The following is a 19,014-nucleotide window of genomic DNA, read 5'->3' as shown; positions in this document are numbered from 1 at the left end:
ACAGATCTGGGAATTAGTCCAAGCCCAGACCAGAAAAGCTGCAAAACATCAGAGGCAAGCAACATAAAAAAACCACACCCAAGAATAAAAAACGGGGAAGTAGAAGAAAGGGCAAAGTGCCACTCTCTTTGGTCCGGCGGAGCTCATTAGTCACACTGCTCATCACAAGCAGTCAAAGGAGGGGTAACAGATCTGCAAATTAAAATGGAAATGCAGCTTGGTCTTTTATTCTTACTGATGCATAAAGTAAACCTGGACAATTTTTAATAGTCTTTCCCTAGTTTTAAAGAAAAGGAAAGAGAAGAAGGAGGCTTTCTGTAATTTATGTCAGAAATTTGGGTCTCGGTCACATTAGAGCTCTCTGTATTACCGGAAAACTAACTGCAATAAGGTATCACAAAGGACCAAACTGAGATTTTTAGTCACATCAATTTTTAAAGACTTACTTAATTAACTCGAACATTTAAAGACCTGTCCGGGTAAGAGATTTAAATTAACAATACATCTTTACCACCTTTGCAATTAGGAAGTGAGAACACTTACAGCCCATAGCTACATAATAAAAAAAAAACCAACCCCAAAGATCACATTTGTCATTACTACTATTTCTTAATAAACAAGTTGAAAATACATTTCAAAACTTCCTCTCACACATCTATGGAGATCAGGAGAGAAATGAAAATAAACCTAAATGTTCTTGTGACCTTTATAAGGCCATTTTATGGTTTATGATACTGCCATAGGCACTGGCTTATCAGCATGTCTTACTAAATACCATTTCCAGGAGATTTTCTCGGTTACTGATATCTTCCTAAAATGAAACTTAGTTTGCAAGTTGTTTGGTTCAACAATAACTCATTAACAAACCCTTCTCTACCAGTTTTCAGTTGGGGTGACTGGAAGAGAAGGAAGAGGAAACCCAAGTAATACTTAATATGAAATAAACCACAATCAATATATTCAGTCTATTTATAGAAACAGATTGTTACAGAAAACTGCCCTTCTGTTAAGGGCAGATCCCAAGTCCTCTCTGTTCAGCTAGCACAAATTCTGCAACCCTGTTGATGTCTGCATAACTGCTCAAGTTTTAGACACATGGAGAGTTGTTCTCGGCCTCCCAGACTCTGAGCTGGCAGATACTGCAATAGCTGTGGAGACGGCATGTTCTTCTCCAGGCTGGAATATGTCCCTGGGACCCATGAGGAATGAAGCAGTCAGGTAAGGCTGGGACTTGGGTCATAACGTTCATCCAGACGGACTGGAGGAGGGATGTTAGAAGTGCGGAGAGAAAAGGAGGAGCTGAAACCCTGACATGGATTTATCTGTCTCACGAAGCCACCAGGAGATGACCATCTGCAAGCCCACCATTGCATGCTGCTGAAGTCCACTGTCCTTCCTACCAGGAGAGCTCAGCAGACATCCCACTCTGACAAACACTTCTGAAGGAGCAAATTCCCACAGACAGAATCAATGAATATGGACTGCCATTATTACAAAAATAAGAATTATGCATTATTGTAATAGTAAGAACCCACTGCACACAGGAAAGCTGATGATCTTGGAAATTAAGATATATTGCCCCCACTCATGAGTGAGTCAACAGGAGAGCCTTGACTCCTACTTATCAGTGCGGGACACAGCCCTGAGGATGCCAATCTCAGCACATGTCGAGGTAACAGGAATTGCACTTTCATGATCAAAATCACTTTGACATTTACCTCATGTGGATTTATACACACACATGCAAGAGCTAGTCCCATCCAGCCTGTAAATGCACCAGGGGAAATAGATAAGGCTACCTGACACACAGCATATGCACTCCTCACAGAGCCTGCCCTATCCCCAGTGCCTCAGCCTGTAGTTGCACTTATCATTGGGCCAGACCTTCAGAGCAGGCCATAAATACAGTGGGATTTTAAGCCCTTGAAACAGCCGTCATTTTATGCCGTTTTGCCTCTCTTCTTACTCATTGCTACTGATGGGGGGCCCTGGGACTCGGCTCTGGGTGACTGTTGCAGTAGCTCATTCCTGTGGGTTGATCTGGTACCTAGTGGCTCCACGGAAGAAGTGTGACCACTGGGCCACCAGTTTACAAAGTCCAATATGAAAACCAGGAAATTGTTAAAGGACTCCGATAACGAGAGGTTTTTATAAAGGTAAATGTTTATGTGCTTGTGTCCTCCTGGTCCATGGAGCAAATAACAAATGTCTATAAAATTTAAGAATGTTCCAACATTTATGGAAGAGACCTAGCGTCCCCAAAATCTGCTGTCATCTACATAGAGCGATTCATCAGCAATCGCACTAGCTTCTTTAGAAAAGGGATAAATTAAAGCAGACTACATCTCCACAGGTCTGTTTCTCCTCTTGTACACACTGCATTTGCTTGCGTTTGCAAATCCCACGTGCTTGCATTGGTGTGTACGAGGCTGCACTTGGCCAACGTGGCCCTAAGTCGGGATGCGACTCCCGCATTTAAATCTTTGGACTTACCAAACCGTCTCCTAGTTATGCATGGGAACTATGGGTGGCAACGGACTTTCCATAATTGACCCCTCCTTGTCTCAAGTTTTGGGGAAGATGTAGTAAAAAGATAATGCGAAACCTCTCAAACTCTGCCGGTATTTGGACAGTCCCTAAGGAAACTACGATCCAGTGGGTGAGAACTAGAATTCACCCCCTCCCACCCATCATTTGAGCCAGCAGCAAGGAGAAATGGACCCACTCGGAGGCCTGGATGGACCCACACCCTCCTGCGTGGTCACTGAGACCCCACGGAGCAGCTTCACCCAGCCCCAGGCGGCTGGTGGGGAGACCCAAGCAACGGGAGCTCCCATGTCTTGTACTCAATGCTCAGCACTGGCCAGGCACGGCGAGCTGAGTGAAGGGGACAGCTCCAGCCTGCTCTCTGAACTTCCTTGCCTCCTAGGGGCTTGCATCAGGACCTTCACATTATCCAAACGCCGGTTTTCTCGTGGTTGATTTTATATCTACTCCCAGAAACCGTCTTCCTAGGAAGCTGAATAAAGAGCCACAGTGCCCCTGCCAACTAGCACTGCTGTAGGTCTGCTTCCACGTGGGGTCACATGAGAACATTTCTATGCCCAATAACCTTGTTAGTTCCCTTAATGTCATTCATAATGCAAATGAGACAGCGAGCGAATGGCCAGAGGCCCAGAGTGACTAAAGCTCAGCATCCAGAAAGTCTTACATTGCCTCTAGCTCTAAACTAACTTCCCTCCATAACAAGCACCATAAACTTGGCTATCAAAGCTACACATGCCCAGTCTTTGTTGTACAACAGGCAGCGATTTGTATCACTGGCTTCTATTTTTAGCATATTAATTAACTACTGCAACTGGTGAGGCAAGTGTCTCCAACTGGAGAGTGTGGCACCATTGTCTGAAGTCATCACCTCATCTCGCGCTATTGAAAATCATGGCAGTGACCCTCCTGCTGATATGAATTTAACCTGACATACCCACAAAGGGATGGGGGGTGGTGCACCAATTTTGTGCACATGGTTCTCCACATCACCCTGGACCCTATTAGTGTGGAAAGAGCTCATTGAAAGAAAAGAAGCCACATTGTGCTGGGCCACCTAGAGGGTTGAATAGAAAAGGCTGAGGAAAAGAGCAGGCAGCGGAATAAAGGCCGTAATTAACATATTTCCATATTCAAGCAAAGCAATAACTACGTGAAATGTTTGTCAAGGTGCAATGAAAGCATAAATATTAAGTACCGTATCTGAGGTGATGCAGAATCCCCCTCGAGTCCCTTACATTCCATCGATAAATTCAAAACAAGCTTTTTACAAGTTATTTTCAATTATAAACCTCTGTCCCTGCTTCCCCCATGATAACAAGCCAAGTCCCGCCATCCTTACTCAGTTTTCACCCAGGTAAAACTGTTCCCAGAATTAAGTCAAAAGCTCGCCCTGAAATTTAAAAAAAAAAAAGGGGGGGAGGGAGAGAGAAGACTTAAACATTTGACTCAGAAACATACGCTTTTATTCTTCTTAAGAGATGACGAACCCTGAGTTACAGAGGGAATCTTACAAATATCACTTCTTACTGGACACCTGAAGCAAGGCTATGGGCTAAATCCTTCTTTCAGACCTATGTGCAACCTTGGTTAACAGGCACCCAGAGCCTGCACCGAAGACACAGCTCTGCCTCTAACTTTGTTGTGATTTATGCAATTCCACTGCAAAGTACAAGAGAGTCTCGTTAAAAGCCAGAGGAGTAGTGCAACAACATGTAGTCTATGAGAATCTGAGCACACGAGCACTTCAAGGGAAGAACAGAGTAGTCAGAATGCAGGACTTGTTTTACCTTCTATTCCCAGGCAATAAACACCAGAAGCTGTCCTATCCCCATTTCGGTATCAACTTTTCCCTAAAGGACCTTAAAAACAAGGGACCAACCTTGCACAACCCCAGTGACTTCAGTGTTGGAAATTAAAAAAGCCGATACAAGAAACAGTGCCCTTTGAAACACAGCCACCTCTGGACCAGCCAGCTGGAGTCATCAAGCAAATTCAGGGCACGCTGAATCCGCGCCCTGCTTTCAGACTGGAGCTCACGCTGACAGCCAGGGCATGAACGTATGCACGCGCTGAGGACGTTTTTCTGCCCACACAGCACACGTAACCTATGGTCAGGTTCTAGGACCCTGCGCACCGCAGCCGAGCTGTTTTGCTGGCTCTCTCCTGATCCAGTGGACTTCACTACCTCCGAGCCAGGAAAATGCAAGGTTGACAGTCAGTCTAAAGCAGGAGGGAACGGGAGGCAGGAACCCAGAGAGGTCCTGCAAGGGGAAGCCCTAACTCGCAGCCAATAAATGAAAACTGCCGGAAGGAAAAAAGCACTGACAAATATCCAGGCTGAACGTGCTCAGTGTGCCAAAGCCAGGTGGGAACTCTACCTTCTTACAATGACCCTTGTTACTGCTCTGGCCACAGGTTGGTTTATTTAAGAGCCAGTTTTCATCTCTATAATTTGATAGTGGTTTATTTTCAGAGTTGCAAATCAAGAATTGGAAACTGCTGTCTTGAGGAAGACAATGCTCTCACGGAGGCTGGGGGGGGGGGGGAAGGAACGTTACTTCCATCAGGAGAACAGAATCATGACAGTCATCATTATCAGTTTATAAAATGATAAATAGATAATGGTCAAATTTCACCCAGCCTCAAACTTCACCCAGCCAATGACTTTACTTTGAGGACAAGCGTGGATCTCTATCTTGCCAGCTAAGTTTAAAAGAAAGGTCTAAGGGAAACAATATTATAAGTAGTGAATTTAATTCTTGCCTGTTTTGATCCAAATGCAATTCCAGCGTCAGTGTGCTACTTTTTTTTCACACACAGTTGGTTTTAACTGCATTGGCCATCTTTTTTCTCTTGCTCTCATATTTCTACAAGACACAGCAATTTTTCCCCATGTTAACTATTTCTGCTTTTAAAGGCAAAACCAGATGACTCTTCAGCCCTTCAAAAAAGGGCATGGCAGTGCCAAGTATGACCAAACAAAAAACTGTCAAGTGAAATAGGATGCAGACCTGCTTCTATTCTTTGAGTAGATGGGAGGGCAGACACCTAATTCTGTCCCTGGGCTACACTAAGGCAAAAAGTATTTGGCCTTTATACAAATGGGTCTAAAGTATCCTAAATGCTAATGCTACATCACAACCATCCAAGTGAGGTAGAGACAGGGAAACACATTGAGCAGTCTATGTAAAGTATATGAGCACTCAGTACAATATGCTTATTAGCTGATCATAAACTCTATTTCTGAACAACTGTTAGTACTGATTATTATTTTCACTTGTTCTACACCTTCAGTAAGGAAGCCTAACCAAGGATCAGGATCATGTTAGCGCTTGAACCATCAAAAGGTCAGACCTGCAGCTGGTAGGAAAGAGGGCAACTTATCCGGCAGCACAGGAATTAGGAACTACCCCAGCCTGTATCAGCAAAGTCTCTCTTCCTCCATTTCCTTCCACCTCATCTTCCCAGATTTGATGGGTCCTACAACTTAAGGAGTGAATCTGCTCATACGAAACACTCCCCAGGCCCTGCTTACTTGTTGATGGAGCTTCCATGGTTCTTGTGGCTTCATTTTGCTGGAGAGCTCAATATACTGATACGAGCTGCCTCTCCCAGGAACAAGCAAGAGCCTTCTTTTGTATGGCAATAAATTCATGTGGATTACTCTCTCTTCCATCATGCAAGAAGTATTCGTGCAACCACTGCCACTTTTCAACATGTATTTCCTTTCTAAGAGATTAATCCACAGAACGATGGCTCTGTGGACTTCTTTCTTTCCCTCTGCAAAGAACAGGTCCCGGCTAAAACTCCTACCACACTTTTATCCTCTGCAGGGACAGAGCCCGATAAGTCTCACATTGGCTGAGAGGGGAAGGACGCATAGTAGACTTGCCCAGCAGGAGTCCTGAGGACCAAACATGCCTCTTGGTGTTACAAAGCATTCTGTGTGGTTACCCTCCAGATCACTAGGGTTTATGGGCCTCATCTTGCAGTCTTTGCTCAGACAACACTCCCATTGACTTCCACAGAACTTCTGTCTGAGTAAGGACCCAGGATTTGGCCCAGAAGTTAAAAAAAAAGTCTTCTCGGCTTTCAAATGTAGATGATTAATGTCCCAGAGACAGTGGGCAGAGGTTTGGCACACTGTACAAAACTGACTTAAAGCTGAAATTTTCCTCCTCTTTCTTAGCCTCTTTGCAGACACAGGCTTTGAAAACCACCAGTCTATGAGATGCTGCATTGTATCCATCATGGGAACATCTCACCTGCCATAGGACTCGGCTGAAGCACAGAAGAGAGCATGCAAAGGGCTGAGTCTAGGGATCTACACAAGTTGCCTCCTGTCTCTGCAAGTCTGCAAAGCTTTTTGCTTCCAAGTTTTGCATGCCACTTAAATCAAACACGGAAAACCTCCTCACTGAGACTAGTCTCTCCATGACAGCTTGTGTTCAGAGACGCACAGCTCCTCTTTCTGAAAGCTTGACTTGCACAGCATGTCCTCCCCCAAAACCCATTCCCTTATAGGCTCTGACATAGAAAGGGGTATCCTGCGCCAAAACAGTGGCACATACAGCCTCCAACAAGAGAGCGTAGTGCAAGGAAGCAGCTGGGCATCTGTGACTCTGAACAGCCTGGAAGAAGAAGAAATGAAGGGCACGCTGAAGTCAAGGAAATAATGCATGGTCCTCTTCTGCTCTGCACGCAGCTCTGTAACCAGTGCCCTTTCCCACTCCTCCAGGAGTGATTCCCTGGCTTGAAGCACGGCACGTACAAGCGAACAGGCAACGCCAGAGAAAACATTTCCAAACTGTGGAGTGCTGTGCGAAGAAACAGAGGAGGGATGAAGGGTGCAAAGCAATGAACAGATGGAGGTGGGGTCAGAACAGCAAAGCGACGGGATCCCAGAGAGCAGGAGAAGGACGATCTCCATTGGGCTCACAGATAAACAGGATGCTCCCATGCTGAAAAAGCAGTAAGCATCAATTTTGCCAAGCTATATTGTAAGGACAAGGGGTCCAGATGCAACTTCTTAGTGCCTTTAAAATTCAGAAGATTCCTGAAGGAGATTTTTGCTTACATGGGGAGCCACCAGCAGGGTGAGAAAACAAATGACATCATGATAGACTAGACTATGCCAGTGTGTGTCAATCTATACGCTCTTACTGCACAGCAAGTGAGGCAGCTTGAAGAAAGCTGGCCTACGCATGGACAATTCCCAGCCAACAGATCGAGCTCTCACTTAATGACAGTACAGTTTTGGCCACGGCGCTGGAAGCACAGGCAGGGATGGGCTGCAGGCAGACACCATTTTCGGCCCCTTCCAGTGGAGAAGGAGGCTCCTGAAAGCGTTGCGAGTGCAGGGTACGGTAAAGAGAAAACTTTTTATTCAGGGAATAAGGTTCTGTCTCACTCAGCAGCCGTTATGTTCAGATGGGACCAAGGGCAAAGAGGGATACGTTCCAGTTTCAGTCATGCTCATGTGAATCATTAATCACTGCAAGGACTGGGGAGAGGCTGTGGATTTATATCCATGCAGCTTGTTTCAGAAACTGGGCTTAAAATAAAGACAGAGAAACAGAGCAAGCGCCAAAATGAGAGAAATATACAAAAGAACCAAGTATCATCTCCTTTTGCATAACGTCCAAATGGAAAGGAGAATAGAGATGAATATCAAAGTGATCCTACACATCCAGCACAACATCCAGAACTGTCAATGGTTGCTTCCCTCTCCATTTGCTGACACAAAGTATTGCAGGACCGAGACCACAACTGGCTCTGTAAAGGCAGGCAACACTCGGGAATTTCTAGTATAACGCTCTTGCTGGGAAATTAAAATGGTGCAGTTGGTGAAGAAGAATGCGGGCTTGAGGAAAAAAGTTCAAAATATGCCAGATTTTGCATGATACACTAAAGAAGAAGAAGAAGAAGTACTTGAAAGCAGAGAAAACTGCACTGAGATGGAAATAAAAAGACGTTCAATTGCTGTGCTCCAGACCAGAGCTGTTAGCCAGCCAGCGAGGTCAGGTCTGGTAAAAGAGTCAAACCCAGGCTAAAAACATGCGTGGAGGGAGCAAGGGAAGAGGCAGCCACATGTCAAAGGAGGTCATCCTGCTGAAAGAAGGCAAATGGGGAAATGAAACACCAGGCCTAACCCGAGCTGGCGGAGAGCAGAAGCTTTGAGGGAGAAAGGGAAAGAAGAAACACAGCGGCCGATGAGAGCTCTGCAACAAACAGGACAAGAAAAGGAAATGACAACTGGATCTGGAAGGAAGTCTGATGAGAAGGGGCTTTTCTTCACTGAGGAGGCTAAGAACGACTTCGAGAAGAGGGGCAGTGAAAGGGAAATATAGTAGTAATAACACTACATTTCTATAACACAAATGGGAGTAGTAGCTTGCTAGTAAATTGGGAATGAGGTAGAAAACTGGGCATGAGGGCCAAGATCTCTGGGGGAATGAGAGGTAAGATCTCTGCTTTCAAAATTGCAAGGGGTTGTGGGTCCTTGTCAAAACTAAATTCCAACACAGTGGTTTGTGGAAAACGGGATGAGAAAAAAAGAAAATCTACAGCCAGCACCATGGTGCCCTGTCTTTCAGGAAGCTCCGTACGCAATCAATTATGTCTTTCATTTGCAAGAAAAGAAACTCTGACTTGTTGCCTCTGTAAAGGACTTTGGTTCATGCACTGGAGACATACAACACGAGAAGCAGATTCCACGGGGGAAACACGAGAGAAGTGCATGACTGGGCTGAGGGTTGGAAAGGGGATGCTCTTTTGGATCTCAGTAAATGGAGTAGTGAAGCATGGAGGTAACCATCAAAGAATTAATGGAGAAAGGATGGAAAGAAGCCATGGACTTTGGAAACTCCTCCACGGCCCACAGTCATGCAATGTTTTTGTTATATGGAAAACTTCAAGGGCAAAAGATTACAGACCAGAATCTGAGAAGCTGAATCATAATGAAATCTACATCACTCAAGAAAATGTCCTCTTGGATAAAACAAAACCAACCAAAACACTATTGTAGGAGGTGAAAGCAACAAAAGAGAGGGAAGATTGGTTTGGTTTGGAAGACAACATCCAGGTATGTTGGAGGTTGATGGCTGATGGTGTTGTGAGGATCCAAAGAAATGTCCATGGGAAAGACCATCTTTTTCAGAAGAAAAGGGTAGTGTGAATGAATCCTGGGTAAGGGGAGAAGGCAAAGAAAGAAGGCAAAGCTGATGGAACAGATTAATCCTAAAGGGAAAAGCTAATTAGTCTAGAAATGTCTGATGAATTACCAAGAGTGATCCTGCAGACTTTGAGCAATATTTCTATTGAGTCCTGTGGTCTTTTGCCTGAAAAGGATCATGCAGCAGTGGGAAAAGAAGGAAAAGCTTGACCATCTTGGTAACCAAAAAGTCAATTACCCTAACACAGGGTAATTCTCTAACTAAGATTCTCCAAAACAGATTGAGTGAGGTAGCAAAAACTGGCCTACATTGTAAAAGCAGTCACTACATCTCAAATATCGAGAAGCAGGCATAGCAATAGACATTCATACCCAAAAGCTGCATGCCATCTTCCTTTCCCCTCTGCAAACACACAGGCAAAACAGTTCCTATCACAAAGGACTAGGTATGTCAAACTGTAGTGAATTCAAACATTGAGCCATATACTACTTGATAATAACCCTGGAAAACATTGCATGCTGCTTATCTGTTCCAGGTCTAGCTTCTAAGAAGCGGTCTAACCGTTTTTGGATGAAAATTAGAGTACACTTATTTTCTAACAGTCACTGGTGGAAAAAAAAAAAACCAAATAAAAAACAGTGTTTTGCAGACAGGTATAAATTAAAAGCCTCTCTTCCACAGAAGCAATTATTTTCATCTAAACCTTCAGCAACTGTATTCAGCCAAACATACGACGAAAAGGGAGTGCAATGGTTCCCTCTGAAACAGACTAGTTTCACTGCTTTCTTGGGGTGAAGTCAGAGAAAGAATCCAAATGTTTAAAAAAAAAGCCATTACTTTTAAAATTGTCATTCCCTATGCTTCAGTAATGTGGTAGTATCACATACATGTTAAAATACAATTTTCACCTTTTATCTGGACAGCGTCCAGTTAATGAAAAATTTACGAACACATTAATTTAATGCATTAGCCCAATGCATTTTGGGCTAATGTGCCATAACAGCTTCTAGTATTTTGGCTGTCCCACATCTGTCCTTACAAACGATCTGTGGCCCTTTAAAAAAATTAGTGAACGGGCAAAGTAGAAAATCATATGGTCTAATCCAGTCTTACTGACTTCACTGCAAAAGCACCGCACGCGTTAGCAGGAGCAGGACTGCAACTGCACCACAGCTCCTGATTGCAAGAATTCTGTTTATACGCAGTTTCGAGGCCTGATTCACGATGCCCTTTGCAAACAGTCCCACCGGCTTCAGCCGCTCTTCCCACATCATGTAAGGATGGAGGGGATGAAAAGCCTTTGTACCACCAGTGACTAATCTGCCCTTTCAACCACACGGCAAGCAGCAGGCGCACCCAGAGCACCTTGGCCTACCTGTGGCACAAAGGGCAATGAACGTTTGTGCATGCTTCCGGATCAAAAGCAACTTGTCTTTAGGTAGAGGCAGCTTCCTTAGGATGTGTTCAATGAAATCGTGCGGGGTGACGGCTGCGAGGTTCCACTTCAACTTCCCCAGCACCACCAGCTCCCATTCCTGCAGGGGGGGACGGGGAGAGGAGAAGAGAAGAAAAGCCATAAGCAAGCCTGAAAAAAACCACACTTCGCTTATTTCTCCGATTGCAATTATATCACTGCTAAATTGGTTTTGCTCAAACATTTTTGTCCGTATGCTCCTACTGCTTTGAAGTTGACTTTATTCTTTTTATTCTTTTTTTTTTTTTTAAACACTGGAAATGTCAAGCTTTACTGAAAATAATGAGACCTGGCAGCTCCTGCCAAGATTTTACTTTTTTTGTATCCAGTGCTGAATGCCCACCCAGAAAGTTTAGCCTGCAATTAGATATTGCCAAGGTCACTGTGGTCCTTTCCTAGTAACTTCTTTTAAATGGCTATAGTCCTTACTTTATAGCCATTTAAAGCCCTAGGGATAACCATGCACAAAAATAACCCACATATACATTCTTTTTTTCAAAACTGGGGAAGTTAGCTTGATGGCATTCTCTCCCAAAACTGTATTCAAAAGCTCCTGCAGATAAATCTGATGGCGCTTAAACTACTCCAAGACAGGCTCTGCAGAAAGGAAATGCACGTGACACAGCCAAGAAGTAGCCTATATAAATTATCTGCCAATAAATCATGTAGGATCCATTCCCACATTCTTTGCACACCCAAAACTCCCAGTGAAATCAAAGGAAAGCCTGGGCGCGTGTGTAACTACTGGCCATTCCCTGCAATGTGATTACATGTAGAAATGGTACCTAATCAACAGATCCAGCCATGGGGTTCAAGCATGGCTAGACCTGCATGCTTCAACATTCAAAATAAGTTTCGAATACCTTACAGTGCCCCGCAGAGTGAACAAAGCTCAGGCCTTGGACTCGTTTCTGTTTCATGCATCAACTATTAGCTATTAACTAAATTCCATGCACTGATTCTTGAGTCCTGATGATGCGTGAGCTTGACGGAGCCCAGCGTGGCGGGGAGCCCCAGCTAAGCTTGTAGAGCTTGGCAAGTCGAAAAAAAACGTCCTTTAATTTTGCAGCCGAGGAGACGTCAACCAGCGTTGCTGAGAAACCATAAACATGGACCCCACAATGCCATTTCTGCAGTCGTTTCTCTGAATAGATGCCCACTTTAACAGCAAGTTACTTTCCTACAGACATTCCTACTGGATTATGACAGAGCCCTCCATAGCTTGAAAAATCTCATGTTCATGTATGTAACCGGCCCCAGAAACTACACGGGGTTTTTTTTTTTCTTTCTCAAGAAAACCTGTAAAATGTTTGAACATAATGGCAATTATGTTAACTAAGGACTGATCTTCCCAACATTACCAATGCGACAGATTTTGATACAGAAGAGCACTTAATCTAGAAGACTGAATACAGGGAAGCACTTAAAACACATGCTTAAATGCACGTGGCACAAAAAGGTAGGCACATCGTTCCACGTCTTCTCGCGCGGGGACCACGGCACTTCCCCAAACGGTCCGTACCACCAGCAGGACACCTCATGTCTGTGACAGCCATGGCAGGGTTTGCAGTGCAAAGCTCTTTACTGTGCAGAAGCATGAGCTCCCAACCCCTTCCCGGGGGGAATTCCCACCACCTTCACCCGGTGATTCATAGGAGAAATTCTCCTGGGATTCGGCGGGCTACGTGCGTTCACCAGGATCTGCGAGAACAAAGCTATCTGGCTGAATATACATCTCGCCGAGAGGCTTACATCCTTGTCTAGCGCGCTATACCACGAGGCGCTTTGCAAATATTAATTATTCCGTTAAATAATTTTGACTCTTTTTGTTTCTGCTTTCACTGTGTCCGAATCGACCCGGAACTCTCCCAGGAGAAGTACCAGACACGGCCTTTTACTCACGGGGCCGTTCAACCGAGCTGAATTCTCATCCCGCCACCTGCCTCGGTGGTAACCTACGGGGAACCACGTTCGCAAAAGCCACAGGGAGAAGGCCACAGCTTCCCAAGCTGCAAAACCAGCCATTCACCCGCCGGCACCCCAGCCTTCCCAGACGCCGCCCGGCAGCGCAAGTCCCCCCCCCCCCGGCCTTCAGCGGGGGGGACCCAGAGACCCACCCTGCCCCGCCACACCGCCGGGCACCGACAGCAGCTCAAGCGGCGGGCGGCCGCACGGCGTTTTGCGGGGCGCCGCGCAGCCGGCGGCCCCCCGGGGCGGCTCCCCCCGCCCCGGCCCCGGCCCCGCCCCCGCCCCGCCGCCGCCGGGGGCGCGGGGCCGCCTGGCAGCCGTTCAAGGGGTGAAGTCACGCCCGGCGCCGCGTGTCTGCCGCCAGGTGGCGCCGCCGCCCCGCGCCGCCCGCCCCGCGCACGTGCGCCCGGCGCCTCCCGCCCTCCCTCCCGGCGAGGTCCCCTGCGGGGACACCCGCGCCCACGGGGGGACGCGCGGCGTGGGGCTGGCGGGGAGGGTCCCCGCGGCAACCCCAGCCCCCGCGGGCTGCCGCCGGCGGCGCTGTGCCCGCGAACGAGGCGGGAAGCGGCTCCGAACGCCGCACGGTGGGGCGGCTTCGGAGGAGCCAGGGGCGGCGGGGAGGCTCCCCGCGTCCCCCCTGCCCCGGCACCGTGCGCCTGCGGCTTCGGGTCGACCCCTCTCTGAGTCTTTAGCACGTTTTGGCCGTTCACAGAGCGCGTAAAAACCCGTGAGAAGCGTGACTTTTTGAAAGGCTGGGGGGTGGGCGGCAAAAGCGACGGCCTGCGGTGCGAGAGGGGGCGAGGGAAGGAGAAGGCGGCCAGCGCGAGAGCTGGCGGAGAGGAGGCGGAAGGGGGCTGCTTACCAGCAGCTCTTGGGGTTTGATGGAATTGTCCGTGTATATGCACAGCTTCTCGGCTGTGAGGGGGATTGTCTCTTTCAGCTTGGAGGCCAGGAACATGCACACTGCCCCCAGCAGTTGCAGATGGCACTTTCGGGTGGGCACCACAGCTAAGAATCTGTCCAAGTAATTCATGGCCAGAGGGAAAACTTCTTCTTCGCACTTCTGCTCTTCACAGACCTGCAAGCGAGGAGCGTGGGGAGGGGAAGATGGGGCGGTGGGGTTGGGGGGGTGGGGGTGGGAAGAGAGAGAGAGAGAGAGACAAGAAGGAAAAAATAAATAAATGAGTGATCCCACGAAATAGACCACCGCCTCCCTGCTATGGCTCCTGCTATTTTTGTTTCCCGGGGAGCTAAATTTTGGGGGAGGGGGAGATCTCTGGAGAGGCTGGGAAGGCTGTCAATCGGCTTTCACATTCCTTTAGTTCATTCAGTAAGAAATGAATTCAAGACACTGTGTGGGAGAGCCGAAAAGCCCCATCCAGCAGCAAGCGAGCAGCCTCCGACTTTTTTTTTTTTTTTTTGCGACCCAATTTTTTCCCTTTTTTTTTTTTTATTTCGTCATATTTTCAAAAAATCGATAAAAATATCAAAACTTCCCCGGGGGTCTCGGTTTTGGTGCCGGTGGCACCCCGGGACGGTCCCCTATCGTTTCCGACAATTGCAAAAATTCCCCCGGGGGGTGTCCCCCAGCCCTGCGCCCCCGATCCGGCGTGGGGGGGGAGGACGGGAGACACAGCGAGGGCGAGGTGGGGTGGGGAGAGCCCGAGCAGCCTGGATCCTTTTAGCAGGAGCGAGCGAAAAAATTATTTCAAAAATTTACCAAAAATCGGAGCCGGGGAGAAAAAGCACAAATCGCACATGAAAACCAAGCGGGGAGTCTGGTCTTTCCAACCCAGGGGGTTTGGTCCGGGCAAGGTCCCCCCCAAAGGAGATCCGAAGGGGCAAATGATGGGTGGTGGGGCCAGGGCAAGGCAGGCGAGCCTGCGGGGATCCGGGCCCGCTGCCGCCCCGCCTGAAGTATCGGGGCGAAGGGGGGGTTCGCCGCCCGCTCGGGCTTCCCGACAGCCCCCCGCCAGGCCGGGGGGACCGGGGCGCGGTGGCGGGGTGCATTTCCGAGCCCCTTCTTGGAAAGGAGGGGGGAAGACGGGCTCGGCGCCTCCGAGCAGAGCTGCATGCAACGCAACATGGCGAAAAAAGGCACGTCCTCACCACTGCATACGTGGGCACGAAATCCTCTCTGGGCAAAACGCGGGGGGCACCGGGCACCCCCCGTCCCTCGCCCTGCCCCGGGCGCTGCTCCTTTTCCCAGAAAAGCCTCAATCTCAAGCGCTCCCGGCAGCCCGCAGCCGGAGGCGGCTTTTCTTTGCTTTTTAATTGCAAATGACTTTTCCAACTCTCCCCCCCCCCCCCCCCCCCCGCTTCCTCCCCTCCTGCACCCCGCTTTGCGGCAGCCCCCCGGCAGGGGCCATTCCCACCGCGGGCTGTCGATGCTCCCCGCGCCTCTTCCCCCACCGCACCGCACCGGGTGAGCTCAGGAGGGGGAGGGGGGGGAAGAAGAACCCCCACCGCGACCGGAGGGGCGAGAGGCTGCGGGGGGAGAGGGGACGAGGCGAGGCGGAGGTGCTGCCCGCGGCGGGGAGCCCGCAGCCGGCCGCCCTGCCTCCCCCCCCCGCCCCGGCCGGCACCGCTCCGAGGGGCCGGGGGAAGGCGCCGGGATACAAACCTCCAGCATCCAAGTGGCCACCATCCTCCTCATGAAGGGCTGGATGTCCTTCTGGACGCACTTGAAGTAGGAGCATTGGGGCAGATACCTCTCCTCTATGGTTAGTAAGTTGTGCAAAACGCGGTCATCGTAGAGCAAGTTTGGGTCAGGCAGAGCTCTCCTCATGGGATCCACCTCGCAGCACAGCAGCTCCATGTTTCCAAAGAGATCTCCCTCTTTCTCTGGTGGAAAAGTTTTTTTTTTGGAGGGGGGAAAGGGGGTGGGGAAAGGAGAGGGGTAAAGGAGGAGGGGTAGGCGGGTGGGAGGAAGACGGCAGGGCTTTCCAGCTCGCTCCTGCCTCCCTTGAAACTCGTCTCTCCCTCTCTTGATTTCTAGCCTAAAGTTGAAGCAAAGTGACGCAACTCGCCAGGGCAGGCAGTTCTCTCTCTTGTTATTATGGAGAACAGCAGCTGGTCAGATGTAACATCAAACGCGGTTGGTTCCCCCCCCCCCCCCATAAGCTAACAAGGAACCAGGAGGCCCTCGTATAGGGACACACACACACACAAATGACAGCTTCTCTTTTTCTTCCTTCCAGCGACCAAATGAAATCCGCTCCACACTTTCCTTCCGCGGGAGCCTGTCTGAATCTATTCCCCCCCCCCCCCTTTTCTTATTGCAAGAAACTAAGGGGTCCCCCTCGGTACCCACCGAGATGATGGGGGCGAAGGATGAAATGTCCTGGCTCGGCGGGGTGCCAGATCTACGTCCCGTCCCCCTCCTCAAGCCCTTGACCCACCCCCCCCTCCGGTACCCCTTTAATCTGCAGCCGGGAGGGGAGACACAGAGCTCCCTGCTAACTGCAGCCTAACAGCAAACCCGAAGAAGACCCCAAAGCTCCTTGAGGGGTGGGGGTTCGGCGGCGTTTTCGGGGTGAAATCTAACAATAATCACCACGCTACTTCCTCCGGCACACATACGCGTTTCTAGCAGGCGAACCGTTTTAGCACTGCATGGCCACACTGATACAACTTTCTAGGAAACGCAGCGGGGGAGGGAGGGAGGAGGGAGAGAGGTTGACTGGGGGGGGGGGGGGGGGAGGGAGTTATGTCCCCCACCGGGCGACTTCCACCCTGCTCGCACTTCGCCGGCGTCGCAGTCGCCCCCCGCCTGCAAAATGTGTCAACTTTGCGAAGTCTCTGCCGCTGCCTGCAACGGTAGAGCAGAGGCTCCCGAGGGGGAAGGAGCTGCCCGGGGCCGGCCGGGGATGAGCTGCCCGGGCGGACGCGGAGCGGCGGCCCCGCGGGGCGTACGAGGAGCCCGCTCCCCGGAGCGGCCGTCCTCCCCCCGCCCCGGGCGCCACGGAGGTGGGCTTGGCGGGGGGCGGGGGGGAAATACCGCCTTAAAAGTGTGAGTGGGGAGTTTGGGGCGCCGCTTCCCCTCCCTCCATTTGCATAGCCAATAGCTCTGGGGCTCTCGCCGCTGCGCGCTGATTGTTACCGGGCAGATTATATTTTAAGGACGCATGCTGCCCGGCATCGAAAGCAGCCCGGGAGAGAAGGGGGCGAGGTGGAGCCCCCTCACCTGACCGCACCGCCGGTCCCGGGAGCCGCACGGGCCCTGCTGGCATCGGGGAAGGCGGGCGACCGGCCGTCGCTGCCCGCGAGTGGGCAAACGCGCCCCTTCCCACGCCAGCCTTCGCCCCTCTGCATCGAAACGGTTGGGAGGGATGGGACCGGGTTTGCCGTGGGTTGCATCTCTTCGGAGCACAGCGGCAAGAGCTCCCATGCAAGAGCCGGCGGGGACGGCCCCGCACCTAACCCGCCCGTCGGAGCAAATGGCAACTTCGCCACCAAAAAGCCAGCAGGACTCCCTCTCCCCCCGTCCCCCGGTAACGCGCAGCCGGGCCGGGACAGCCGAGCCCTCCACGCGTTGCTAGTAGCATTTCCCCGCAAAATCAGTTCCGCCACCCCTCGTCCCGTCCCATCTCCCAAGCGAGCAGCTCCCGCCACAGCCGAAACGAAGTCGCGGCGGCGCCGTCCGGGCGCTGCCGGGCACCGTGTGTGGCCCCTCGCCCCCCCACCCCCCCTCCCCGAGGCGGGAGCTTACCGGGGCCGAGCCCGCCGTAGGCGGAATTGGGCAGAGCTTTTCCCGGCAAGGCTCGCGTTTTAGGAGGGCGAAGGAAGGGAGGGAGGAGGGGGCACCCCCCGCCGTACGTCGAGGGCGGCGAGCGGGGACCCGCTGCGGCGCGGCGTGCTCCGCAATGAAAGGCTCTTTAACTTCCACCATTCATTTCCCCTTCCTGGCTACTCCTGTGAACAGGGAGCGTGTTGTGTCAGCGCACGTTTTCCTTCTCCAAACTTAAATTCATAAGCGCTCCCGTCTGGCTTTGTAGCCCGACAATACAGCGATTGTGATTTATGTGGGTTTCGGGGGGGAGGACAACGGGTGTCCTAATTGTCCGGCACCGACTTTCCGAAGTGGGGTGATGTCTGGGGCACGGCGCGGCTGCCGGCGGCGGGGAGCCACGGGGACCGGGGGAGGGATGCGGGGGCCCCCCGCGCCCCGCCATGGGAGAGCCGCCGAGGGCCCCGCGGGCGGGCCGCTGCCTCCCTGCCACCTTGTTGGGGGGGCAGGGGTGTCCCGTTAGGGGGGAAAAAAAAAAACCTAAATCAATAAATGGACGCATGCCAGCTCTGCACGCGAAGGTGCCGTTGATCTGCAGGGACGTCGAGGAAAAAAAACAAACACACACTTTTCCCCGGTGCGACGGTTTTTATATCCGCGGCACCCGTTTCCAACGGGGAAACGCCGGCCCTGTGAAACGCGGCCAGCGGGCAGGCGGCCGGGGCGGCCGTCGGGGGCCCCGCGGCCGCGGAAGCCAGCGTGCCCGAGCTGCCCCTTCGCCTTGTCCCCGTGCCCACGGGCGCTGCCGCATGTGTTTGGAGGCAGCAGATGTTTTAACAGCCTCCGTGTAGAGATTACCGAGTGCCATATGTTAAATACCACCCTCCCTCCGGAAAAAAAAAAAAAAAAAAAAATACGTTTCGCACTCGCTCCCCTTCTTTTGATGAGCTGCTTCGCCCGTTTAAAAGCATAAATGATTAAATCAAACACCGCCGGCGTATGTTTTTTCCCCCGGCGGCTCCGGGAGCGGCGGTGCGCGCAGCCCCAAGCGGGCGCTCCCGCGGAGCAGCGCTGCGCCCTGCGCGGAGCCGCCGCCGCGACCGCGGGGGAACCGCGCTGCC

At 50.8% G+C, this 19,014-nt stretch overlaps 1 protein-coding gene across 1 annotated transcript in view; it reads right to left on the bottom strand.

Annotated features, from left to right (window-relative positions):
• The window catches only part of CCND2 (cyclin D2), a 36,994-nt gene extending 19,108 nt beyond the window's left edge, over positions 1-17,886 (bottom strand). Inside the window, exons 1-4 of the mRNA XM_076345263.1 lie at positions 17,876-17,886; positions 15,788-16,008; positions 14,027-14,242; positions 11,098-11,257 (exon numbers count right to left, since the gene is read on the bottom strand). Of these exons, the coding sequence (XP_076201378.1) occupies positions 11,098-11,257; positions 14,027-14,242; positions 15,788-15,982 (571 nt within the window). The 5' untranslated portion in view covers positions 15,983-16,008; positions 17,876-17,886. The remainder of the gene's footprint in view (positions 1-11,097; positions 11,258-14,026; positions 14,243-15,787; positions 16,009-17,875) is intronic.
• Between the last annotated feature and the right edge of the window lie 1,128 nt (positions 17,887-19,014).

The sequence above is a fragment of the Aptenodytes patagonicus genome, chromosome 1 (assembly GCF_965638725.1).
Source record: "Aptenodytes patagonicus chromosome 1, bAptPat1.pri.cur, whole genome shotgun sequence".
Lineage (NCBI taxonomy): Eukaryota > Metazoa > Chordata > Aves > Sphenisciformes > Spheniscidae > Aptenodytes > Aptenodytes patagonicus.
The sequence above is the reverse complement of the archived record's forward strand: the minus strand, read 5'-3'. Positions and strand labels throughout refer to the sequence as shown.